Consider the following 27907-nt stretch of genomic DNA (forward strand, 5'->3'; position numbering starts at 1 on the left):
ACATTTATGCCAAAGCCCAAGAGGTCCTCATTTTTTGATTCATTTTTTGTTTGTTTATTTGAGAAAATCTGTGACTGTTTGAGTTTTTTCCCCCATTATTTTTTTCATTCCAAAACCAGTTCCAGCATAACCAAAAGTAATACACGTTTTTAAAATGTAAAAAGGATTGTGAAGGGGCATGCAGCCAGCTTTTGCCAACATGAGGCCCTACTCAATACTAATGGTTATGCTTTCACTTGCTGAAAAAGATTCCTGATACAGATAAATGAACACATCAAATAAGTGGAATAGAATTCTTCCCAAGAGAGTAAAAGGCAAACACATAGTCAGGGCCGAAGAATGATATAAATGCAATAAAGGCACATGTGGGTTGAATTCCCTTTCACCATCATTTCTTTTTATTTCCACATAAACAAAATGCCAAGGTCTTTGCATCTTTTTGTTTGTGTACAAATAAAACAAATATTCAAAGTGGCAAATGTGTATTTATTGTGCATTGATGTTGCAGTTTTATTTCATTTATTTGTTTGTGGACTAAAGCTAAACGCAACTTGACAAACGTAGAATAGAAGCAAGAGCACATACATAAATTGTGTTCATTCAGACTTTGCTGAAAAGAACAAACGTTATGGCCAACATCAGAAAATTAACAATGTTCTACTGCTCTTTTCTTGCCTTTGAATGATAAAGGCCAACACTAAATATTACCTGTACTTTGGTGCCAGGAAAACTCCACAGAAATCCACCAGTGATTTCAACCACTGCATTTGCAACATTTTTATGAGTCGTTATTATCCCAACTTCCTTGCAATACTGACAAATCACGTGTGATGAATAAATTCAGATAAGAATGGTCAAGTATGATATGCACACATTTCCTCTTGAATTTTATCGGGCCTAGAATTGTATATTAGAAGAAACGCTTCTTCAAGCGCAGCTACTGTTTTGCCTATGATCCCTGAAGATTGATGTGTTTGAGTCATTCTGTTGGCTCATAGCAGAAGAAACACTCGGGCTTCTGTTCCTCCACTGATTCAACTTGAATTGTCACGGAGTGGAAGGGAAAATTGTCAAAAACACTCTGAGTGATTTCCTTCAATATTTTCTTGGAGTCAGTTGAATCTTCTGTAAAATAAAATAAAGACACAAGAAGAACACGTCTTCAATATAAAATGTATAACCCTGTTCACGTAACGTAATGCAATGTCTTCATATATAATGTATAACCCTGTTCAACTACATGTATTTGTAACCATGTATCTGTCATCCTAACTCTGTGCCCAGGACATACTTGAAAATGAGAGTTAGCTCTCAATGTATTACTTCCTGGTAAAACATTTTATAAATAAATAAATATTAAACAAAGCACCCATATAATCAAAAAAGCACAGGCTTACAAGTTCAACAGTATGGTGTATTAGCAAGTTTGACTGTGTATATATTCATACATGAGATTGTACATGTGCAAATCAGTATATAAATGCATATCTGTGTTTAGACTGTTTATTAGTACATTTATATGCTTATTATTGTCTCTGTGTACCAATGTGATCATCTGTATGTACATAAGTGTGTTGCTACTTGGTTCATGTGTCAGTGTGTGTTAGTTACTTGTTTAGTAGGGCCAAAAAGCATGTGCTGGTATAAAGGATCAGTCCCTATAAATGACTGACGACACCAATAAAATTGGTCCTTTTAAATAAATGATTTGTCTGACTCCCATGCAAACTGTTCCATACAACTTACAGATGTACAAGGTGTTACGTATTACTCCTGTTAAGGTGTGTAAAGGAGAAATGCAGAAAAAAAGTGTGTGTCAAGGAGATGACGCAGGTATGCATTCAATAACACGGTAGCATTAATGCAACATATCACAAGAACAGGCGTAATAACACCTGCTACATCTGTATATATTAGTATAGTTCAAACACTGGATTGTCCGTTAATAAATGACAACAAAAAAACAATTGCTACAAGTAAAGAATAGGGGCAAAAATACTTCACAAGAAAACAAATGAACAAATAGCAAAAGAAAATGAATTGGTCAATGCCTTCAATGTACGCTCCTTAAGTCACCTACTTTATGAAAAGCCCTGAGTGGCCAAAAACATTGCCATGTGATTGTATGCTCTAGCACAGGGGGGCTCAACTTCAGTCTTCAAGACCCTCCAACAGGTCAGGTTTTAAGGACATCCCTGCTTCAGCACAGGTGGTCTATCAGTGGCTCAGTCAAAGACTGCGCCACCTGTGCTGCAGCAGGGATATCCTAAAACCTGACCTGTTGGGGGGTCTTGAGGATGGGAGTTGAGCACCCCTGCTCCAGCAAAATAAAATGCTCTGACTTTTTTCCCCCACCAAATTGGGAACTTTTCTTTGCCTTCTCCTTGTAAGGAATTCAGGATTTAGTAACTGTGAGTGTTTCTCGGTGCTGCACTGATATATACTATATATGAACAGTATATAGTACTATATATATATATATATATATACTACAAGACTGAAAAGAAACTCTTTTCCCAGTCTTGAAGTTATATCTCTATTTTCCTGTACCACCGTCAGGGGCTTTTACTTTAGCCTTATTTTTTCACCTGACAATAGCACACTTTATTTTGAATTAGTCGGTTGCAGGTACACTGCTTGTCCATATATATATATATATATTTGGTCCCCACGGGCCCAAACACGTTGGGTCTTTGTGGGATATACTGTATGTATTAATAAAGTAATATCTTATTTCTTTCTACCTCGCACTGACTGACCCTCAGGGCCCTCCATTTTGAGCGTGTAGTACATATATATATATACATACATACATACATACATACATATACACACACACACATACATACATACATACATACATACATACATACATACATACATACATACATACATACACACACATATACATACACACAGCTATATGAGATTGCTTGCCAGTAATAGGCATTTTTGCTGAGACGGGACCTGGACCCTTGACTTTTCCGGTGGAAAAATCCCTGATCTGAGCAGCTGGTTGCAACAGTGAACCACATTTTGATGAAAGCTGGTGTATGATTGAATGACAGGTAAGCATTCATATCAGAGAACATAAACCTGCTGTTATTGTGCAACAATTGAACTTTTGTTCCCTGCACACATATATTTACTGACCTGTGGCAACATGAGCTGAAAGGATGACTTGATTCATTGTTAAAGCCCAGAGATGAAGGCTGTGAACTGATTTAACCCCTTCCACTGCTAGTATATTCTGTTTCACCGCACTGTAATCAATCCCCCGTGGTGACCCTGGAAAACAGAATGATGTCCTTTTACTAGGCAAGTAAATATATAAAACACAGAACAGAGGATGCTACTTACGTAACTACAAACTATGGCTTCTAGGCATGCTAAAACGTAGCACCCTTTGTGGAGCTGAGCGTATGTGTATAATATTCTTAAATCCCCCCAAATATATAGGGAATATAGGGAATATAAAAAGATAAAAGATTGAATTAACAAATATAGAACACTAGCCGAAAGTACCCAGCGTTCTCAGGAATTCAAAGAAACCAACCTCCTCCCCGCCTTCTCTCACCCCCTACCCCTTTCTTTCTCTCCTCCTCATCTCTCTCCATCCCCTCACTTTCCTTGAATACCTTATTATGTCCCCAATTCTTTCCGCCTCTCTCCCCCGTCTACAGCATTCTTACTTTTTTCTCAAGTGCTAACTGACTTCCTCTCTTTCTTTGTCTGCTTTTTGTGTAAACTTTAAAGCTATACTACTTACCTTATCTGCCACCAGGCTATGTGCATTATGATGTCACCAGTATGATGTCACGTTCCCGATACATAGCCTACAACAGGTACAGGTACAACACCCAATGGCTGACTGCCTTAGAGAAATTGTAATAACTCATAGAATTACAACTAGATTGTATCCAATTTCCATAAATAGACAAAAACCTGCTCCTTAATTTCAGGAATCATCATGCAAAATGTGGTTATGATATCTTAAGAGGTGTCCAAAGGCATAGCGAACAGACAAATGACTTTCCAAAATATATAGAAGATAAGGTGAAAAACTGTGACATTTAATTATTTTAACAAATGTAGGAACAAAATTAGAAATGTCATTAGTAATGGGATCTGAAGAAGGAAATATTTAGGTGCCTATGCACGAAGATTATAGTGCTAAAAAGTAGTACAAACCTTCACAAAATGTGCATCTTATGTACGCAGGCTTCATACATATGATACATACAGGCATACTCCGCATTAACGTACGCAATGGGACCGGAGCATGTATGTAAACCGAAAATGTACTTAAAGTGAAGCACTCCCTTTTTTCCACTTATCGATGCATGTACTGTACTGCAATCGTCATATACGTGCAGAACTGATGTAAATAACGCATGTGTAACGGGCTCTATAGTCTCCCCGCTTGCGCACAGCTTCAGTACAGGTAGGGAGTCGGTGTTGCTGGCCAGGACGTGCTGACAGGTGCATGCGTGAGCTGCCGTTTGACTATTGGGCGATATGTACTTACTCACGAGTGTACTTAAAGTGAGTGTCCTTAAAGCGGGGTATGCCTGTAATTAATTGTTTGAAATTCATTTTGACGCATCGCGTCATACTGAAAACCTGATTGAAATGAAAACATAATTATGTGTCATTTCTTTAATTATATCTAGTGTTAGAAATGTAAATGAAAAGTGTAATATTATTTAAATTAACTATACGTGTAAAAAAAAATTGGGATCGACACATACAATTTAATTCTTTGCAAACACTGTTAATGGTCTGTTTAGGGTATACAACATGTTGGACTTTGGCACACGGAAGAATTCTTTTTATAGTACATACCATTAATATATGTACGCTTAGCGCAGTCCATTTAAATGCACCAAAATAATTGGCCTGAGGAAGTGTCATTTGACACGAAACTCGTAGGTGGTGACGTCATACACAGCGACGCACTTCCGTGACGACGGACTTCCGGGTTGCTGCTCCAGGACACCACGAGGACGCTACAGTGAGACTCTTTGAGACACAAGGTCTGTTACATTTACAACTTGACTGCAGAATGCTCTCTACCCTGTACCAACTAGGGTGTCTTCTTTTAGCTGGTTGGGTGTCATTACCCTGCCCTTTGCGGATGTCATGGTCATTCCCTTGATCTATTCTATCGCCTTATACGTAGTGTCTTATATTTTCATTGCATTATTATTTTTTATTGTGTCATTTAGTGTGTTTTTTATTATAAAGGATTGTGCACTAATTCCGGTTTTCTGGTTCTCGTTTCCATGCGCTCCTATTTTTGTGTTTGTATAAGTGTTTGAAATGTAAATGAAAAGTGTAATATTATTTAAATTAACTATACGTGTAAAAAAAAATTGGGATCGAAATATACAATTTAATTCTATGCTAACACTGTTAATAGTCTGTTTAGGGTATACAACATGTTGGACTTTGGTGCACGGAAGCATTCTTTTTATAGTACATACCATTAATATATGTACGCTTAGCGCAGTCCATTTAATTGCATCAAAATAATTGAAAACACACATTTTTGACGCTGATGGTGCAGATTGAGACATTTCAGGTTAGTGCATGAGCACAATTAAAATGAGATTTCCATGCGCAAATTTTGCATCCAATAGAGCTGTTTGCGGCGCTTACTGCCTGGCCCCTGAGACTTTCACGATGATTGTTTATGTGCAACGAAATGTTAACCATAATGGTGAATATTAAGCCACATTACGATTCCAGACTTACTTATTGGTTTATAAATTGCATAATAAAATAATGAAGGTTTATTGCATGTGCTACCGTTTGTTCTTTATGGAAAATGAGCACACTGTACTAGTAAGGAGCCTTGCAATCCTACTCTTTGAGTCTCTAAATATGAATTTCAGTTATGGTTTTTAATATCTAGTCATTCAGTCCCATACTTCAGCAACAACACAGAAGATCACATACAGTATATACTGCATGATATAAGAGCTAGAAAACAACAGTATACTGGTTTTCTTTACTCACTTGGGGTTATTGTTGGAATGGCAGCAAGTGGTGGGTAAAATCTATCAATGCTGTATGCAAGCGTAGTGCCAAATTGATTTTTTTTCACCCCGGAATAATCAGAGTTGTAAAACAGTGTTGAAAACCATTTCATCTGGTAATAATTAGGGTTTTAAGATTGTTGTTTATTTTGACCACTAATCGATTATGAACAAATGTGTATTCAAATTAGCTGCCGAGAGACCGAGCGTAAAGTGTTGGGGTGGCTGCAGATTTTTAAACACCAGATCAGACACAGTAGTCTTAGTGTTTGCCGCTTAGAATCATTTAGTCACATTGGCTCATAGCAATAAGATATAATCTCATGAAAAAAAAAATAATACCACTGTTTTCTCATTTTCAAAGATAATGTTCTAAAAAGCATAACAAATCAATGATGCAATTTAACACAATCCCAGTACTAAGCATCTAATGGGTAATAAAATGCACAGATAGTTCCTGGCCACATTATACTGTATTTATCAGAAGCTTTTGCTAGCTATTTTTCAAACATGTATTACAAACTTTAAACAGGCATAACATGGTATCTTCAAGAGCATGTAATGCTTACCTTCCATAAGGACAAGCAAAATATCCCGTAGTATGGTGAAAGTCGTGGCCACAACGAAAATGGAGAATATAAAAGTGCAGATTGGATCAGCTATCTTGTACTGAGGCTATAAAACATAAGAACGTTATAAACTGACATTTTTGCTTTTTGTTTTAAACTGAGTTCTGTAGCCAACTTTAAAAAAAAAAAAAACAAAGCCACTTACTTTGCCACATCTTATAAATATAACTAATACTTTAATTGCCTGCTGTATTTAAATGTACAGGCACGCCAAATATTTTTACAAAAACATAAACCGGTCAAAAACTGAAAAATAGGCATAATTTAGATTTTTTTTTCTTCTCAATTCTCCATATTAACGACATAATAAACATTTGTTTAGCTGGAATGCAAGTAAGGCTTCATGTATATAGATTTTTAGAACCATGCATGTGTAAATCCTTAATTTAAATAGGATTTTCAAGCAAAAACAAGACATATGATCAAAATCACAAACCATTTGAAAAGGTTACATTTGGACTATATTATAAATTACTGTATTAATGACCAGTCTCCACTACGTCTGTTGAGAGGCTATTCCATGAACCTATGGGTGTTTGAAGATGAAGACGTATCCTCTCACATTTCCCCTAAGCCTCGCGCTCTCTAGCATCAGACCAAGACCTCTTGTTCTACCACTTCCCTCTCGTACACAATTGGTACCGTGCATCTGTTTGAAAGTTTCAGCTGTATCCTCCTTTACTTGCTTTGTTACTCGCTGTACATGTTAAGGTCCATTAGTCTCTCCCAAGTTTTATGATATAGATCATGTAACATTTGAGTGGTATCTCTTTTCATTATCTCTAGTATATTTACAGTATCTCTCTGTACATGTGGCCTCTCGAACTTTTATGCTGTTGTTACAGTACCTTTCCTTAAATAAATTAGCATCCTTCAGGCTTTCCCTACTTGTTTGTTACATTGTTTGCCTACTTTTCCATCATCTGAAATAGTGAAACCACTGTTTCTTTCTACTGAGTTGGATTTTCACAGTAGTATCATTACCCTATCTGAATCTGCAACTTTTTTCTATTTTTCTGCTTTAATAATCGCTGTAACTTCTTCCCCATGTTCTTCGCACACACAAAATCGATGCCTTTTTTAAGAGCTCAATAAATGGTCTATTAACCATGTAAATCAGTCATGTAGTTTTCATCTACTTAAAATCTGAATTACTCAAGGTTGGGACATCCACTCCGAAAACATTGCAAGCCTTTTTTTGTATCGCAGCTACCCAACACATATATTTACTCTGAGAGCTGTGCCACTAATACGTGAATTTGTGAATGTTACACAGTAAGATTAATCATCATAAATTGAAGGCAGCCGTGAAACTGACCTTAAAGTATACTATCAGAGCACTGATAAGCACACTGATGCTCTGAAACAGGTCCCCGATGACATGTATGAAGGCTGCACGTATGCTCGCGTTGGTTTGAGGCTTATATTCAGATGACATATGTTCGTGTTGACATCCTATGTGACTGTGGCCATGCCCTGTCTGGTGCAAAATCAGAGCCAGGCTGTAAAAACACAATAATAAACATTAGATATCAATTTGTTGGACATTTTTTCAAAGATGTTTGTTATTTAGTGACAGCGACTCTGGGCTCTGTGCATCTTTAGAATTTGGGAGTTTTTAGGTTTTTTAATTCATCAACAGAAGACAGTATTTAGACTCTGTGTCGAATTCTGTAGTAACCACTTTGTTGTCAGGGGACCTGTTTGCATTGCTTTGCAAGGATTTGCATGTCGCCTTGTTAGTGAAGGGGTTGAGGAAAGAAGATAGATAGCTTAAAGATGTAGCGTCAAAAATGTGACCCTGAAATATGTGAATGATCTGTTGCAGTATTTAAATGGCCATAGATAGATATACGTTAATACATCCCAGGGAAAACCAGGCATATTTGGCTGATTTGTGGCTGTCAAGTGAGATCACAAAATATGAAAAGTCAACACAAATGTGCCCATGTTTCATGTCTTGTAATATTAATTACTTCTATATTTATTCATTTAATTACAAACTTCTTAAAGCTCACTATTATAATCAATAGTTTTATGATGCAGCTACATAATATACTGCATATACATTTCTAGAGTTCATTATGTCCTATGAAGTTTCTACTTCCACAAACTGCTTCTGTCTCGGGATACGTTTTTTCCCCCCAAAGGGTCTTATGGAGAAACACTAAATATGGCTTAATATCTTTGTAAAGTAATGCATACATCCAGAACCTGCAACAGAGGGGGTTGGGGGGGAGGGGGACGACAGCTGGGACTTCTGTCCCAGCCCCAATGAATGAAAGGGTCCAGGCCTCCCTGCTCGAGACTCCAACATGTAAGGCCCCACCAGACCCATCCATGGGCCCCTGCAAGCACCCACAGGTAGGCCCCTCCCTAAGCATTTAACAAGCACATCCAAGGGCCCTGCAGCAATGCCCCACCACAGGCTTCTGGCAGCCTCTGTTCCAAGGCCCATATCTATCCCTCCTCCCCACCTCCACCGCCTCAAGGCCAATATCTATCTCCCCCTACCTCTCCAGTTCCATATCTATCCCTTGAACTTACATTAAATTTGCTACCAACGCACAAACAGATGTTGTGAGCATTATAGTTCCATCAATGTTGTAATCTGGATGAAGTATTCTTTCACAAGCCAGGTATACCAACACTCCAGTTACCACCCAGATTGCAATCATGGACATTAAGGCACCAACAATTTCTAAGAATGAAAACAAATATATATTTTTCATTGAATTTACAATTCATACATTGAATTACTTTCTTCTCTCTTGCATTTGAATGTATTGCATGTTGCAGGCATTCTCATTCATAAGCAATATCTTTATTCATTGCTATTATTGCTGTAGATATACTAAAGGTCATCATCAAATGTTTCACTGTCTCCTATTACATTTTTACGTAAAGCAAATGCTTGGTATTATAAACGCTAATAACACTATATTACACTTTTCAATTGTATAATTATAGTAACTGATTTTTCTTTCCTTGTACAAAGTCACCTTGACAAACATAGGTTTTGTGTGTGTGCTCCTGTGACATCAAAAGGGTTCCCCTGCTACAGCCCACAGGAAGATTCTATGTGAACCCTTTCACTGTCCCGCAAGGCATTACATAAACTGCAAAGAAGCTTACTGTAAATATAGCCAATTTAACAAAGCAAACTAGCCAATGTAATAATCCCAAATGTAAAAAAAAGTCTATAAAATTATTCAGTTTACAAATTCATGAATTAACCATAGATTTAAAAAAAAAATGCATTGACATTAATCCAGATCATCATCACAATATACAGGTTATCAGCATTAAACATTGATCGTCAGCAAGAAGCTGTGCTTGAACTGAAAGAACAATGATGTAAAGTGAGTCATAAATCCCAAGATACAAGAGAGTATTTTAATAGCACGAAGGATGAAAGAAATGTACAGTAGTGTTGTAAAACTGCAAGCAGAATGTTCACTGATAATAACAATCCTGAAGTCCTACATTTTAGATTAAAAACACTATTTGAGAAACATGCTGTTCCATTTAATGGCTTCTTTTAATTTAATAAAACTGAATTCTAATTGCATAAAATATCATTCTTCCTGTAGAATATGTTTCAACCTTTTGTACAGAAATAACTACAATTTTTTTTACCTGCTCTATACCATCCAAAATTGAGTCTCCTTGTTGCAGGCTTCGATGACAGCCATAGCGAGCCAAGACTGATCAAAAAACTGGACAGATCCACTAAAAGGTGAGCTGCATCAGTTATAACAGCAAGGCTTCCTGCAATAGAGCCACCTGAAATAAGACATATACCATTGTAAATGCCTTAAAATAGAATGCTCATTGAAATACATAGACAGATACACAGTGCTCGATCCACAAAGTCTGAAGCTCAAAACGTGTTACATGACATTACCTAAAACAGGAACAGACGTTATTTTCCATGAGGTTAACAGATATCCTCACAGCCTATTATATGCCATAACAATGGCTGTTCTATATTTCATTGGCACAGTCTTAACGTCATGTTATTGTAGCTTAACGTGGCAAAACAGGAGACTGTTTTTGGAACATAAATGTAGACTTTTATTTCGCTTAAAGTTTTAACATAAAATATTGCTTCTTTTCAACATATAGAGAGCAACAAAAATAAACATACCTAGCTCCTATCCAGAGCGCTGACAAACACAGAACTTAGTCGCAAGTTATGGGTTGGAGGGCTAAGCCCCGTATCAATGATAAACCACAAATTCAGTCTGAGCTAAGTTTACCAGAGCAGTTTACCTTTCTCTCTCCAAGCTTCCTTGGATAAGAGCTCTGTAGTATTTCTAGAGGGTTAGAATGCTTCTCTTCATTCTTTCAGAGTATGCGCAGATCTGAGAAAGTTCTAACTGGAAACAAAGTGATTGGCCTCTTTCCTGCTCCAAGGCGCCCTCTGCATCTTTTAGTGCTAACTGCACCTACAACTTTTCTTGTTTCGGTGGTTTCTCCACCTTTTTCACTTTGTGAAGTTTCTAATTTCCTTTACTGATTTGAAATCACCACTCTCAGCTTTCTCTTTTTACAGTCTCTAAAACATGCGTATCCATCCTTATCGTAGCCATCCTTCCATTTTCACAACTCTGTGCTGAGACCGCTATCTCTTTGTTGGGAATGTGAAGCTCTTTCTGAGAGACTTCCAGATCAGAACGTAGACTGCAAACCTCTTTTTAAGAAATGTCCAACTTTGTTCCGAGACTGAATCTCTTTCTGAGAGACTCCCAGTTCTGCACAGAGACTAACAAAGTCCTTTTGAGAGATCTCCAGTTCTGGGCTGAGACCACTGACCTCCTGGCGAGAAACATCAAGCTCTATACTGAGTGTGTGTACCTCTCTCTGAGCAATTTCCAGCTCTGTACTGAGACTTCAAATCTCTTTCTGAGAGACTTCCAGGTCTGCACTCAAACTCAAACTTCTTTTTAGAGATTTCTACTGTAGCTCTGTGTGGAAACTGCGAGGCTCCTTCTGAGAGAGTGAGGCCTCTACAATGTCTCCTACTTCTCTTACCTTGTCTTCAGCGATGCATCACCATGGCAATGGGAGTCAAATGACGTTGCAGGGTCACGTGATGTGACATCATATGACCTGCGGTGTCATTTGATGCCGGTTCCTGTGAAAGGGGGTGTGAGAACGCTGGGGCTTGCAGGCAGGGGGCACAGCGCACAAACTTTGTGCACCCCTGAATTAGGCTAGGTCCCCAGTGGCCACAGCAGGGTGCGTGATGGCATGCACGCTGCACACAAGGCACATCCCTCTATGGGGCAGGCCTCAGTCAGCTTGTGTACGTCTGCACACAAGCCGCAATATGCGACCACCTTGGCCAAAAGACAAAAGATTGGCCATGTCACGGCGGCGGTTCAGTCAATGAGGGCGAACCAGCCACGTGAAGTCATGGCCATGCCCCCACCATGACCCCTCCTGTCGGATCTCCTGCTCTTCAACCGTTGACCACAGGTCGCGTCTGAAATGGGTGCGCGCGCCACCAAACGCTCCAGCGCATGTGCAGCTGTGACCACTGGGGCCGTTGCCTTAGGTTACCATCACGTTAAGAGACTTAACAGAGTTTTGTGGATCTGGACCTTGGTTTATGGAGAAACGGTTGTAGAAAATGTACAAATATTATTAAATAAAGTGATTTTCCTGTAATGTAAAAACATTTCTCAGAGCAAAAACAGGAAAAGATTAATATACGAAACCACACAGAAACACAAGCTACAAACAGAAAAGATTCTGACAAAATCTGAGTAAATACAATTGTGATAACTCCAGACTGGTTCTCTTTACTTCTTGGAGAGACTTCACCCCTTAACCTTACTGGATCTAACCCTGCAGAGTGCAGACCGTTCTTTTTATTCACTGTTGCAAATCTAAACACTACTCTCCTCACTGCCCTATTCTCTATTAGCACAGTCCTCCTCACTGATTTATACATATTATGTATGATTAGTCATGCAAAACCACACCTTCACCACAACTGTCAGCTCGCATGCCCACCAGGGGCCTCCTTTTAGGGCATGATCCATGTGTCGGGTACTACACCAATTACATCAATGAAAGCACCATATATCACATTGAGCACCCATGATCTGAGAACAGTTTCTCCTTAAATAGTTAATCCTTAATTAGACAAAAAAATTTAATACACTGAGCTGGCTGTAATTAAACATTTTCTGGAGTCCTCCATTGTTAAGTTTTAATTACTATCACTATTGCACTATACCTCTTGGAGTAAACTAACGCTAAAGTAGACTGAGCCTTTTTAGTAGCGACGGGCGCGATTGTTTTGCGGATTTTGATCCGCCTCGGATCAGCGGTTCCTTTGGTCGATGGATTTCTGTGGATCAGTCTCAAAAGGGGCAATCTGCCATTTCGGATAAAAATTTTTTGAGAGGAATAGACTTTCAATTTCAATTGTATACATATCTCTTCAAACATCTCTCCAAATAAAATTAGGGAGACATGCCTGTGCTAGAAAAGAACACCTGATGTACCTACATAGCTGGGAGTTATACTAATGGCTTTGTAAAGTATATTTAAATGAGTTCCACCCAAAACTTCCTAAAAGGATTTCTATACCAACTATATAGCTTTGATAAGCTTAAGGTACCAACCTAATGACAGTAATGATGTCAGACCCAACAGGACTAGAACCTATAAGCACTGTTTTAATAGGCCGAAACTCTAGCAGTGTGAGACAAACCAGCTGATGCTTGAGCCAGATAATTATTAGATATATTGAGCCCAGGTCCTTTACAAGTGCGCTGAAATATTTTTTTCTAGAACGGATAGGTAGATAAAACAGAGTCAGATAGTCCTAACCAATTCAGGCATTTTTGTAATCATTAGTCTTTATTGGTCACAAGTCTTTTTCTGTTAAAATCCCTCTTTTTGGAGACTTAGTGGCTGATTCTATGGTCCAGATACATTAAGCTCAGGGCAAATAACATCAGGTTATCTAAATAGGCGACTGACGTTATTTTCCCTGAGTTTAACGGGTATCAAGTAAGATAATTATATGTATAAAAGAACAACCGTCGTTTAACTCATTAGCATAAACGTAACATTTTAATTTAGCACTACCTGGCGTTAGCTTCAAATAACCTGACCTTAATTCATGTCTTACCTAAAGATGGCGTTAGCTCTCCCTGAAAATATTAGAGCAGACGATACCTGGAAGACATGCTAAAGTAAAGACTACTTTAGTAACACCATAAAAAATTATAAACCCCAACCAGTGGGGTCAGTAATGTAGTCAATAACTACATAATATTTTGACTATACAGTATACTATATGTCACATCTAAATCTTACCCTTAATCTCAAGGAGAGTTTCCAATTATAGTGTATGTAACAATGTTTCCCCCACAATCACAGATAGGGGCCATGGTGTGTGGTGCATATACCTGCTGGCAACAGGAGGGCTAAGGCCTGGAACATAGAGGAGCAAACAGCGCTGAGCCGCACTCCTGCTCTGCCTCGCCTGCTCCAAAATGCTGCTTTTTCCTGTCCTTGCAGGCGAGGCAGTGAGCGCGCTCAGGGGGCAGAGCGGGGGCGGAGCAGAGGCGGAGCAGAGGCGGAGCAGATGCGTGCCAGGAGGCGGAGCGGGAGACGAGGCTAGTCCCTCGCTCCCATTGGATGTGAGCGGTCACGTGACCGCTCACATCGCTTCCCCGAGCGGCAAATTTGAAACCTGCCTGTCTCAGCAAAGTTTCTCAGCCTCCGCACGCATCAGTGCGCATGCGGAGGGAGAAACTATAGCCGCACTGATGACAGATGCAGGGGCTTTGTGCATCTGCTCAGCGCGGCTCAGCCCGCCTCAGCGAGCTTAAAACTCACTATGTCCCAGGCCTAAGTCGTCCACCGATGGTAGTGGGGACACAGGAACAGGCTTCTGGGATTCAGACCCCACATATCTCTTTAGCAGTGCAATGCCTCCATCTGCCGTAAACTCCAGGAACTGAAGGTGATCTTCCACTGTAGAACTTATTACCTCTCCCCCCAGTAAGGTCACGCACTAGGCAGGAGGTATATTGCAAACAGGAACGGGTTTATTATTATACTCTGCAGTAACAGGAACAAGGCAGGATCTGCCCAATACAGTCTCTCAGGATTCACCGGATGATGGTCCTTGGACTGCCACTTCAGGTCAAGGGCAACCGCAGCCATCCAAGGTCTTCCCCACCTTCCTATCAGAGACAGAGGTATTGTCCACACTCACTCTCCCCCGGAGGGAAGAGCGCATGGGAAGGCCCCAATCTCAGACTCCCAGTTGTGTGACCTGCCTTCCTCATAGGAGAAGGACACTAACAACTTTAGTGCGGTCCTGCCCTTAAGTACAGCCAGGAGGCGGGCACCCTGTTGTCCCAGCTACAACAGGATGTACCACCCCCTGCTGTCACTCAAGTGCAGTACCGAAGGGAAGGGGGAAACCCCCACACCAACTACTGGCAACCTGATTGTACCAGGGTTTACTGCCAGCCCAAGGGCAGAATAGTAGCTATCAGGTGACCTGGCTACATGTAAATAGCCATATTTATTGCTTATTGCAAAAAATAAAAATTGTTTGGTGTATTCATTTTTTTATAGCATCTGCTACATATATACAAACACAGAGTAGGTAGCGCTAACTATATAAAGGAATTAACCCTAATGAGAGGAATAACCTCACATAGGGGGCTGCCTAAATACTAAAACTGACCCCCTGGTCAGATAACAAAACAAGAAAAAATATAGTATTAAAAAGGCGCCGGCAGATAAAGGATATATTCACCAACAGGAAGAAACCGATACGGATTCCAGACGGTAGAGATGTGCTTAAAGAAAATGTAAAAAAACACAAAGCATAGTGTAATACTGTAGGTAAAAAACAAACAACATATAGTGTAACACTAATACTAAATGAATATATATCAGCTGAGATCAAGGGTGATAGGGATATTAAAACATTTAATAAAATAGATTAAAAAACACTGGACATAAAAAACATATACAAATAATATATACACAAATTAAATATGACAATTATTAGGACAATTGGTGTGGGACCAGTAATCAGCTGCACCAGGTGTAGTGCCCACTCACCGGACGAAGGATAAAAGCAGGCGGTGGATATATCTGAGAGTATCCCCTCTCTTTTCAGCTCACACAGCTATTGCACCGGGTTCAGGGCCAAGATGACAGCTACACACGCCAGGCTGCCAAGGGGAAGTAAGCACACGCAGCCTGGCGTGTGCAGCTATCATCTTGGCCCTGATCCCGGTGCAGTAGCTGTGTGAGCTGAAAAGAGAGGGGATACTCAGATATATCCACCGCCTGCTTTTATCCTTCATCCGGTGAGTGGGCACTCCACCTGGTGCAGCTGATTACTGGTCCCACACCAATTGTCCTAATAATTGTCATATTTAATTTGTGTTTATATTATTTGTATATGTTTTTTATGTCCAGTGTTTTTTAATCTATTTTATTAAATATTTTAATATCCCTATCACCCTTGATCTCAGCTGATATATATTCATTTAGTATTAGTGTTACACTATATGTTGTTTGTTTTTTACCTACAGTATTACACTATGTTGTGTGTTTTTTTACATTTTCTTTAAGCACATCTCTACCGTCTGGAATCCGTATCGGTTTCTTCCTGTTGGTGAATATATCCTCTATCTGCTACATATATACTAACCAAACTTGCTGGCTTATGCTTCACATTGCTTTGGCAAGCGTGTGGAAGTGGAAGTCTTAGCAAAATTTTAAATTCAAGCGCTCAAGGGAGCCCAGGGCCGGTCACGTGAGCGGTTTGCCAAATGAGGGCAAACCAACTCCGTGACATCACAGCCACCCCCCCCCCGACACGCCCCCAGACGGCGCGCGGTCTAAGGCCAGGGAAAGCACCCGCTTTCCACAGCCTCAGCGCGCCTCCGCCCGGCTCCATTCACCCTGGACGCAGCCTTAGAGAGGAGAGAGAGAGAGAGAAAGGAGGGGGAAGAGTCAGAGAGTTGTAGAGTAAGGGGGAATTGAATGTGAGAGTTAGAAAGGAGGGGGAGAGTGAGAGAGTTAGAGAGTAAGGGGGAGGAGTGAGGGAGGTAGAGAGGTTGGAGAATTAGAGAGGAGGGGGGAAGTATCAGAGTTAGGGGAAGGGGAGAGTAAGAGAGTTAGAAATTAGGGGGAGAGTTTGAGAGAAGGGAAGGATTAGAGAGAACATTGGGAGAGTTAGAGAGAAAGTTGAAAGAGATAAAGAGAACGTTGGAAGAGTTAGAGAGGAGGAGTGGAGAGAGTTAGAGGAGGAGCAGAGGGAACTAGAGAGGAGGGGGATAGAGAGTGAGAGAGGTGGGCCTTTAAAACATTTTTGCAAGGGGGCCCAGACATTGTAGCTGCTGGGTGTGTGTACTGTATGAATGCGCGTGTATATGTGAAGAGAGATAGAGAGATACACACTGTATACCTGTGTTGCATAGCCTCCTGGCCGCTACCTATTTTCCTGGGTCCTACCAGTGTAAGTCTGTTAGGTGCAGGCAGTGAATGGGTTAATTCCTTCTGAAAGCCCTTGTGTGCTTTTGCAGCTTTAGATACAGTTGATGTATCCAGGGGCGGGCCTAGCAACAGACAGAAGTGTCAGCCTGAGAGGTGGATACTGGTTGTTGTCACATGCTGGATGTGATGGCCTGTCAGTATCCAGACCTGCCCTGTTATAGGGCAGGGTTACAAGCATCGTCTCCGGGTATAAATACTCACACTTTCCTAAAAGTGGGTGTGTCTCTTTCCTCCCCCTATGGAGTGAGTACCAGCTACCCTGGGTCTCACTAGGAGGCCTCAGGGGGAGCACCATGCAGAGGAAACGTTATGCAATGCTGTAAGATCAGAACCTACAATAAACACCATTGTACCATCACCAGTGTGATTCACTGTCTAAGAACCAAGAAAGGTATCAGTATGGACCCTCCTTCCATACAAAGGACCTATGCTGACTGGAGGCACTGCAGCCATGAATGAGGTACCCTGTAAAACCTGTCCTGTTCTCCCCACAGCACCGCGGAGCACTCAGCCCTCTTGTTACCTCACAGGTATACACCACCACATAATAAGGAGTAGCAGACCTAATCTCACTTATGCGGGGAGGGGGTTTCCAAGGGCTACACCTGTATAAATTATGTAATACCCTTCTGTTTGGGAACTGTAAAATGGGATTATTATTTTTTTTTTACCATTTGGGGGGCCACAAAATATGATAATAATGTGTTCCTATTATTCTGTATGGACCATAAGTATTAATAGAAAACATGACATTTATTTATAATAAATGGTATGTTATCTTATATCATGTACATGTACTGTATGCTTGAATATTCAGGTAAAATAAAAAGGTGACATACATGCTTCAAATCTTTGGTTAGTTACATGATTAAAACAATCCATACATCTAGAAAGAAAGGTAGGAAATAAGCAGGTTGTGATGCTATTTTCCATTTTGAGGACAGAATGTGCAGGAATAGGACAAGTACAATATAATTTAAAATACAACATCTTTCAAACTTTGAAATTTTTAAATAAGATACATTAAAAAAAAAAATGGAAAAGTTGGTATAATGAAAACTCACCTGCAATTTCAACCACTATAAAAGTAAGACAGATGGCTGCTGCTATGCAAAGTTTCCTCTTGGCCAGCTTTTGTTCCTTCTGCCTGGCTTCATAGGCTCTGGTGTTATTATTATGACAATGATATGATCCATTTAATTGAGGATGTTCTTCTTCGTGGGGTTTCTCTTTCCTTATATCACTCTGCTCTCCACTCACTCTAAATATAATGATTGGAATAGGTATGTAAAAGATAGAAAAATATAAACTCTATAGTGTTTTCTTAGCTGTATACAAATAAACAGTGATACAACTACAGTACATCATAATCAACTGGCACTGAGTTTGAAGCAGGGGAGCCTGGTTCAATTCCCAGTGTCAGCTCCTTGTGACCTTGGGCAAGTTACTTTATCTCCCTGTGCCTCAGGCATCAAAACATAGATTGTAAGCTCCACGGGGCAGGGACCTGTGCCTGCAAAATGTCTCTGTAAAGCGCTATGTAAAACTAGCAGCGCTATACAAGAACATGCTATTATTATAATTGCTTACATTTGCTGATCTGGTTTGATACTTTCAAAGTGATATTTTACTAAAGTGTAAAAGGAAGGAAAAACTCAGATAATAGATAATGTTTTAGAAAGTCAAGAATGTGACAGCATTCCTAGCTACAGTACACGAGAGCGTAAAAAATAAGCTAAATATAGTTTACTTAGGTACAGCAAAAAGCAGTACAGCCGATAATATAGATAACATTGCTTTTGATGCAGCTAGTCATACTTGCTTAAAAAGAAATATATAGGCCTAGACTCTAGAGTCATCAGTGAATAAGGCAAAAATGCAGTATTATCTAAATAAGGTATACTAATTACCTGAAAATGCAGTATTACCTGAATAAGGTATGCTTATTACCTGAAAATGCAGTATTACCTGAATTGCTCTGAATAAGGCACAAATGCAGTATTACCACCCAAAATGTATTGTTGTTTTTATGGTACAAGTCATCAACTTTGTACCGCTAAAAATAAGGCCTTTTTTATTGGGTACGGCAAAGAAAAATTGGAACCAGTATAAAAAGGTGTAAATACCACAACTTTACTTATTATGATGCAAGATATTATCGAATAATGGCGGAAATACAGCATTTTTTTTTAACCCACTCCAAGTTGGTGTTAGGCTGGTGATAGCCCTATCTTGCCTATGTATATAGTATAATGACAAATATATTTGGCCATTATATATGTAGCCAGGTCACCCTTTGCCCCCTGCGACCCCCTCGGGAGCCTCCGTGGGCACAAGCGATGCTGGGTACTGCCGGAGGCCAGCGGCAGACCCGACGGCCATCCCAAGGGTGGGGGCCGTTGCAGGGAGCGGTGCGCTGTCTCCGCGAGCGGGCCGGTTGCCGGGGACGCGATCGGGCCGTTGCTAAGGCCGCGGTCGCGTCTCTAAGGTCCCGGCGGCCGGCGAGGAGAGCGCCGCCATTGCGCTTCAAGTCGCGCATGCGCAGTGATCGCGCGAGGGCAGGAGAGCCCCAGATAGGTCGCGCATGCGCAGATAGGGGTAGGGAGCTAAGGCAGCTCTTAGGAGGTCGCGCGAGAGTAGGGAAGCATAGGGAGAGCTTGAGGCGGCCATTAGGAGTTAGTGTAGGCAGAGGGGAGGAACGCACGCGGTCTCAATGTTATTGTAGGGGCCTCGGGACTACAATTCCCATGAGGCATAGCGAGGCAGGCACCAGGTGCTTGATAGGAGCCAATAGAGATGTAGGACTGCCCTGGAGGAAAAGAGATACATTTCCCGGGCTTTGCATGAGTCACGTCAGTCAGAAAGAAGCAGAGCAAGGAGGCAGACAAGGGAAGGAGGTAGGGTGCAGGAGAGAGGGACTCCCCTGTATTAGGCCAGCACCCCCCTATGGTCCAGGATAGCTCAGCTCCCCAGTAAGGTGAGTGTTGCCAGGGGCAGCCCTCAGGTTAGGGACCCTGCCACTTACATTAGTGGGAGCTGAGAGAAGGAAGTCTGCAGTTAGAGAGTTGGAGTCAGGGAGCTGTTAGGGAAGTAGGGTGTAGGGAGCGAGTGCAGCTTCTGCCCCATATAGGTACCTACACTCCAGGTAGACCCCAACTCCCCACTAGTTGGGTGGGTAACTGTTCAGAAGGTGATAGAGAGTTGGAGCTAGGGAGCTGTGAGGGAAGAAGGGTGCGGGGAGTGAGAGCAGCTCCTGCACCCCATAGGTACCCACACCCCAGGTAGGCCCCAACCCCCCCCGCTAGCGTAGTGGGTTAAGTACTGAGGGAGGCCCAAGATAGGGACGCTGCCCTTAGTGTTGTTAGAGTGCTGCATTGTCAGGGTCACAGCGAGCAGTGCTGTGAGGTCTGATAGGCAGGCACCTTGTTGCGCAGCACGTTGGCTGCAGCCTCCAGTGAGTTACAGCTTGCTGCGGTAGGCGCTGGGACTAGTCAGAGAGTAGTGGGTCTGGAGAAGGGCTATAGCTGTTCTAGTCACCTTGAGGTAGCGCTAGGGGTAGGATGCCTGAAGGGATAGCCTGTTAACGAGGTCAGGAATTCTGGAGAGGATCTGCACTAGGCTAGCCAACAGTAGGTAGACGCCCAAGTACTGCATGGAAGAGTACTCTAGTCCATTCCAGATCACTTACCGAAGGGACTTGGGTAGTTGGGGGAGTGGGACAGGTCATTACCCCTGCAGGCCCTAGGAGTTCCCCAAGCCACTACAGGTTGCTGTACTACAGGGACAGGCCCTACACTACCGACACACTTTATTGAAGTGTGGTCGGTACCGCAAGCCGGGAAATCTCCCGGCTTGCTAGTGGCCGCCCCTCGGCGTGCCGCGCGTCATAGACGCGCGGTCACGCGTCATCGGGAGCGTGCGCCCGCTGCACGCGTGTCCAGGGGCTCCCCGAGGGAGCCCTGGTGTCCCGCGATCGCGGGACAGCGGCAGGGGGTTCCGGGGGACCCGGCGGACCCGGCAGCGGTAGGGAGAGCGCCCCGATCGGAGGGCGCTCTTCCGCTGCTTCGGCGTGCGCCCGTCACACTCGGGCGCGCGCCAGGCTACTGCTGCGGCACAGAACGGGCAAATGCTCGAATAAACTGTGCCGCAGCAGTAGGTTAGGGTTCCTGTCACGTTAGTACCACTTATATAGATAGGGACACAGCGGCTGCTGCTGTTCCTGTGGAAGCGGTTGGACCCACGTTGGGGTCCACAGAGACGATTCCAGAGTGGGACCGCCCTAGTGGTCCGCACGTGCAAGGAGTTCGGTTGGAGGATCAGACGGACTCATCACACGTCTGACCCTTTGAGAAGTTTGTTGCTGACCCGAGCACCGGAGTGCTCGGCAGGTATTATACCATCACATGTGCACCAACAGGCCTAGAGGTTCTTAGTGACTGCGCAGTCACCCATTGACTATCTCTGTAGGAGTACGGGACATTGGGTGGGGTTCTTGGGACACTGGGTGGGATCACCTAGTGTTTGGGAATCGTCCTGCGAGACGTCACTGTTAGTGTCTCACCGTGAGAGAGACACAGGTTATCATTATTATTCGTTAGTAAAGTCCTTAGTTATATAATCACTGTGTGTGTAGTTTCTTATTGGGTTCCTATGTAGGGTCATTCTACACTTCCCTAGAATCCTACATAGGTGGAGGCGCTGAAAGAAGATTCGTTCCAGAGGATTCACCCCAGGCTCTCATTAGCGGAGGCTCAGACCTCCTGTGAGCCTGCAGGTATACGCACCACACCGGTAACACCGCATGTTCTACTCACCCACACTATATATGAGATTGGGTGGGGTGGAATACCCGTTACATTTGGAGGCGCTGCTGAGATACACCTGGGGTGCCCTGTCCATTTTTTCCAAATTGTCCCGTCCCTATTTTTGTCACCATGTTTGTGAAGTCCGGAGACGAGGTCCTGGCCTGGGCTTTGAGGCAATACCTAGACCCTGGACAGGTAGTAGCGGTAGGAGGCATTCCCGTAACTATACCCAAAATGAAGGTTCGGGAGTATATGTGTAAAATTCCTGAGTGGCCATGGACATGTGTCTTAGATGAGGAGCAAGATCCCACGTCCACATGGAAGACCATTCTTTTTGTAGTAACCCACATTGAGAATATATGCCTGGCAAAGGCACCGTCCGCACTGTTCATGCCCGGGGGCCCCTCAGAAGGGTACCCCCTAGTCTACGCAGACCAAGCAGGATGGCGTTTCCCGCCAAATCAGGAGAGCGCACGTGCTGCTGACTGCCAACCTGCACAGCAAGATGTTGCAACAATCTGTCCGGGATTGGCGCGAAAATCAGAGCCCCTCCCCAGTGATGTGAGTGACTCAGAGCAGAGCCAGAACCACTCCCTTGTAGAAAGTGCCCTTCCTACAGATTCCACCAGGGGGAGCAAACACTGTAATCTGCAACCATACGTTGACGCCGTGCTAGACTGTTTGATTTCTGAAGAGGTGTATTCCGATGTTGCGGACCCTGCTGTGGGCCCGTGTGCCCTTCGATGGTCAGTCAGACCTACTGCAGAGGTACCATCGGTCCTAGGCTTGGGACCAGTACCTACAGACAACAAGGGTGAGTCGACTGCCCCAGGGGTGTTGGGGGTGAGCCTCCAGGTGACCGCGGAGCACGATGGCTCCTTAAGTCTGGTCGCCCGGGCGAAGGGCTCCCCTCTGCATCGCGTCCTGGCGGAGGTGTCCTCATTAGAAGATAGCTGTCCAGTGGTGCGAGTGGACCAGTGCCCACTGCCTATCGTGCCAGAAGAAGAGAAACCCATCGCAAGCCAGCCGAGTGGTAAGGAACCCCCTTGCCCCCCCCAGGCTCCGATGGAGGTGGCCGTGAAGAAGGCCAGAGTTGCGGCTTCTGAGCGGAGTGTGAGCCCGTGTGCTCCGACACAAGTGGTCCCAGGACTGGGATCCAACGCTCCCGAAGTTCGAGTCAGTGAGTGGGCTGTCCCAGAAGAGTTGGGGACAGGTCCCGATACCACCAAGGTGGGAACTGACAGCGTCCCCGAGGACCTGTTGGACACCGTGAATCACCGCAGTGGTAAGGTATCTACCCTTTACCCCCTGCCAGGTGAAATAGAGACTTTGCTGAAAGAGAAGCGGCCCATCCGCCAAGTAGTGGACCGTGGGAAAGGTCTTGGCCGCCTGGCCTGCTGTTTCCAAGGCGTGGATGACCAGGTAAAGACCGGGTTGAAAGACACTGTGCTATACCTTCCACCAGGGGGAGGAAGTAGTACTGAACCAGTAACTGTCACCCCAGAGTGTGCTCTTCAAGAGAATTTTCTGGGAGAGGCTCACGGACGCAAAAGTGAGGTACCCCCACCTGATCAGTTAGGGGCACCCCACAAATGGTCTCAGCTAGCCTCGGGAATTATGGGGTGTGATGTGACATGTGTTGGTGAGGTTAAAGCCGATCTGTTAAGTGTACGGGGTATGCCATGCCATTTGTCAGTGTGTGAAATTGTGCTCTGTTATGTCGTTCCCCAAGCGAGGGCGTTGGGTGTTTCACCAGGGGGAGAGTGTAGCCAGGTCACCCTTTGCCCCCTGCGACCCCCTCGGGAGCCTCCGTGGGCACAAGCGATGCTGGGTACTGCCGGAGGCCAGCGGCAGACCCGACGGCCATCCCAAGGGTGGGGGCCGTTGCAGGGAGCGGTGCGCTGTCTCCGCGAGTGGGCCGGTTGCCGGGGACGCGATCGGGCCGTTGCTAAGGCCGCGGTCGCGTCTCTAAGGTCCCGGCGGCCGGCGAGGAGAGCGCCGCCATTGCGCTTCAAGTCGCGCATGCGCAGTGATCGCGCGAGGGCAGGAGAGCCCCAGATAGGTCGCGCATGCGCAGATAGGGGTAGGGAGCTAAGGCAGCTCTTAGGAGGTCGCGCGAGAGTAGGGAAGCATAGGGAGAGCTTGAGGCGGCCATTAGGAGTTAGTGTAGGCAGAGGGGAGGAACGCACGCGGTCTCAATGTTATTGTAGGGGCCTCGGGACTACAATTCCCATGAGGCATAGCGAGGCAGGCACCAGGTGCTTGATAGGAGCCAATAGAGATGTAGGACTGCCCTGGAGGAAAAGAGATACATTTCCCGGGCTTTGCATGAGTCACGTCAGTCAGAAAGAAGCAGAGCAAGGAGGCAGACAAGGGAAGGAGGTAGGGTGCAGGAGAGAGGGACTCCCCTGTATTAGGCCAGCACCCCCCTATGGTCCAGGATAGCTCAGCTCCCCAGTAAGGTGAGTGTTGCCAGGGGCAGCCCTCAGGTTAGGGACCCTGCCACTTACATTAGTGGGAGCTGAGAGAAGGAAGTCTGCAGTTAGAGAGTTGGAGTCAGGGAGCTGTTAGGGAAGTAGGGTGTAGGGAGCGAGTGCAGCTTCTGCCCCATATAGGTACCTACACTCCAGGTAGACCCCAACTCCCCACTAGTTGGGTGGGTAACTGTTCAGAAGGTGATAGAGAGTTGGAGCTAGGGAGCTGTGAGGGAAGAAGGGTGCGGGGAGTGAGAGCAGCTCCTGCACCCCATAGGTACCCACACCCCAGGTAGGCCCCAACCCCCCCCGCTAGCGTAGTGGGTTAAGTACTGAGGGAGGCCCAAGATAGGGACGCTGCCCTTAGTGTTGTTAGAGTGCTGCATTGTCAGGGTCACAGCGAGCAGTGCTGTGAGGTCTGATAGGCAGGCACCTTGTTGCGCAGCACGTTGGCTGCAGCCTCCAGTGAGTTACAGCTTGCTGCGGTAGGCGCTGGGACTAGTCAGAGAGTAGTGGGTCTGGAGAAGGGCTATAGCTGTTCTAGTCACCTTGAGGTAGCGCTAGGGGTAGGATGCCTGAAGGGATAGCCTGTTAACGAGGTCAGGAATTCTGGAGAGGATCTGCACTAGGCTAGCCAACAGTAGGTAGACGCCCAAGTACTGCATGGAAGAGTACTCTAGTCCATTCCAGATCACTTACCGAAGGGACTTGGGTAGTTGGGGGAGTGGGACAGGTCATTACCCCTGCAGGCCCTAGGAGTTCCCCAAGCCACTACAGGTTGCTGTACTACAGGGACAGGCCCTAGGTTAGGGTTCCTGTCACGTTAGTACCACTTATATAGATAGGGACACAGCGGCTGCTGCTGTTCCTGTGGAAGCGGTTGGACCCACGTTGGGGTCCACAGAGACGATTCCAGAGTGGGACCGCCCTAGTGGTCCGCACGTGCAAGGAGTTCGGTTGGAGGATCAGACGGACTCATCACACGTCTGACCCTTTGAGAAGTTTGTTGCTGACCCGAGCACCGGAGTGCTCGGCAGGTATTATACCATCACATGTGCACCAACAGGCCTAGAGGTTCTTAGTGACTGCGCAGTCACCCATTGACTATCTCTGTAGGAGTACGGGACATTGGGTGGGGTTCTTGGGACACTGGGTGGGATCACCTAGTGTTTGGGAATCGTCCTGCGAGACGTCACTGTTAGTGTCTCACCGTGAGAGAGACACAGGTTATCATTATTATTCGTTAGTAAAGTCCTTAGTTATATAATCACTGTGTGTGTAGTTTCTTATTGGGTTCCTATGTAGGGTCATTCTACACTTCCCTAGAATCCTACATAGGTGGAGGCGCTGAAAGAAGATTCGTTCCAGAGGATTCACCCCAGGCTCTCATTAGCGGAGGCTCAGACCTCCTGTGAGCCTGCAGGTATACGCACCACACCGGTAACACCGCATGTTCTACTCACCCACACTATATATGAGATTGGGTGGGGTGGAATACCCGTTACATATACATAGGAGAAATATCCTAAACCAACATGGAATTGGTGATAAAAAACACATTATAGTACATATAATGATTACTTACCCCATCTGGGATGATGGTCCTCCTTATTTTAGGGCTGTAGCCTCCTGGAAATAAATCGAAAAAGGGCTGATGCCAAACCATAAAACAAAAACCATAACAAAAAATAATCCAAGGCCTCATGGTCTAAACAAATATCGAAAACAAAAGCCATACAAATGAATCCAAGTCCTGATGGCCTGTTTATAATCCAAGGCCATCCGTGGCCTGTGACATGGGAGCCTCAACTTGACCTGAAGCCCTCGATCACCTGCTGTTGAAAGAATCTTCTTTTGTAAGTATTTCTTCATTTTCTTCTTGTTTTCTTCACAGCCGTCTTCTTTTCTCTTCTGTAATCTTCAGCCACCCTAAGTGACTTCTTCACTAACTTCTGGTGTTCTGCGAGAGGCCAGGCCATTTACAGGTGCAGAAAACATGCCATGGAGCCACATGGTAGATCAACCAATCATATTGCTTTGTGTACCATGTAATTTCCTCTCTTTTTGACGACATTCCTGATTTTGCTAACTAAGGGGAAGCTTGGTTGCCAAAATCTATCAAAAAGAGAGGGAATGGTAGATCAAGCAATCTAATTGTTTGATGCATGTGGCTCAATGTTTTCTGCGATGGCCCTTTCCGAAGGCCAGAAGTTAATTAAGAGACTACATCAGGTGGCTGAAAATTACAGAATTAAACAATACAGCTGGGAAGAAGGTAAGAATAAAATAAGAATAAAATGAAGAAATGCTTATAGAAGAAGATTCTTCAAGCAAGAGAAAGTCTAGGGCAACGGGTGAAGTTGTGGATCCCACGTTGCTGGCCATAGATCGCCTTGGATTACAAATAGGCCAAATAGGCTATTGGATTAATTTTTATTGCTTCGTTTTATGTTTAGGCCTTAGATTATTTTAAATAGCTTGTTTTATGGTTGGGCACTGGTCATTTGGGGATTTATTTCAAGAGAGCTACAGCCCTGAATATCAGGACGACTTTCATCGATGGGGTGAGTAACAACATTTTAGTACAGGTTTACAATGAAGGAGTGGCTCAGTGAGTAAAGACACTGATTGACACTGAGATTGATGCAGGGGAGCTTAGTTCAATTCCTGGTGTCGGCTCTTTGTGACATTGGGCAAGTCACTTTATCTCCCTATGCTTCCGGCATAAAAAACATAGATTGTAAGCTCCACTGGGCAGGGACCTGTGCCTGCAAAATGTCTCTGTAAAGCGCTGCGTATAACTAGCAGTGCTATACCAGAACATGCTATTATTATTATTATTGTTATTGCTAATGTGGCTATCTAGGCTCCCACTGAGATGGCCTAAGTCACATGGATAATCAATTGGCTAATGTTTTAAATATTTTTTTAATTGGTATTTTGTTATTGAAATGTGTGTTTTTTTTAATGTACTGTACAGTATGTACTGCACCGACACACTTTATTCGAGCAAATACCCGGTATGTACCTGGCAGATACCTGGAATGCGCCGCTCCTCACCTCTGACAAGCCCCGTTGCATTTGCCTTCCCAGCCTGGGTTCATGCCTGGCTGATGGGCGGCTGATCTGTTAAATGAGGATGATTAGGATTTAATAGGCTGCAATGCTTCGCGTGTCTACCAGATGGCATAAATTCATGAATTGTAATGCAGTGTATATATATATACTGTGCAGTATTGCAGCCAGCGGGAATAAAATGCTTCAATCCCTGCCTGAAAAATAACTCAATGTACTCGGGCAGAAAACAGTCACAAACCTCAATACACCCGGGTATACCCGAATTCGTGGGACTAGCCAAGCTCAAATAAAGTGTGTCGCCAGTGTAAGATATGTGTGATTTT

The 27907-nt window shown here is 43.8% G+C and overlaps 1 protein-coding gene across 2 annotated transcripts in view; it reads right to left on the reverse strand.

Annotated features, from left to right (window-relative positions):
- Nucleotides 1–861: 861 nt before the first annotated feature.
- The window catches only part of SLC30A8 (solute carrier family 30 member 8), a 55437-nt gene continuing 28391 nt past the window's right edge, over nucleotides 862–27907 (reverse strand). For both annotated transcript variants that reach the window (XM_075589003.1, XM_075589004.1), the window contains exons 3-9: nucleotides 18292–18488; nucleotides 10310–10456; nucleotides 9218–9371; nucleotides 7989–8172; nucleotides 6611–6716; nucleotides 3154–3288; nucleotides 862–1125 (exon numbers count right to left, since the gene is read on the reverse strand). In XM_075589003.1, the coding sequence (XP_075445118.1) occupies nucleotides 980–1125; nucleotides 3154–3288; nucleotides 6611–6716; nucleotides 7989–8172; nucleotides 9218–9371; nucleotides 10310–10456; nucleotides 18292–18488 (1069 nt within the window). In that variant the 3' untranslated portion in view covers nucleotides 862–979. The remainder of the gene's footprint in view (nucleotides 1126–3153; nucleotides 3289–6610; nucleotides 6717–7988; nucleotides 8173–9217; nucleotides 9372–10309; nucleotides 10457–18291; nucleotides 18489–27907) is intronic.

Source organism: Ascaphus truei, chromosome 2 (genome assembly GCF_040206685.1).
Source record: "Ascaphus truei isolate aAscTru1 chromosome 2, aAscTru1.hap1, whole genome shotgun sequence".
NCBI classification, from domain to species: Eukaryota; Metazoa; Chordata; class Amphibia; order Anura; family Ascaphidae; genus Ascaphus; species Ascaphus truei.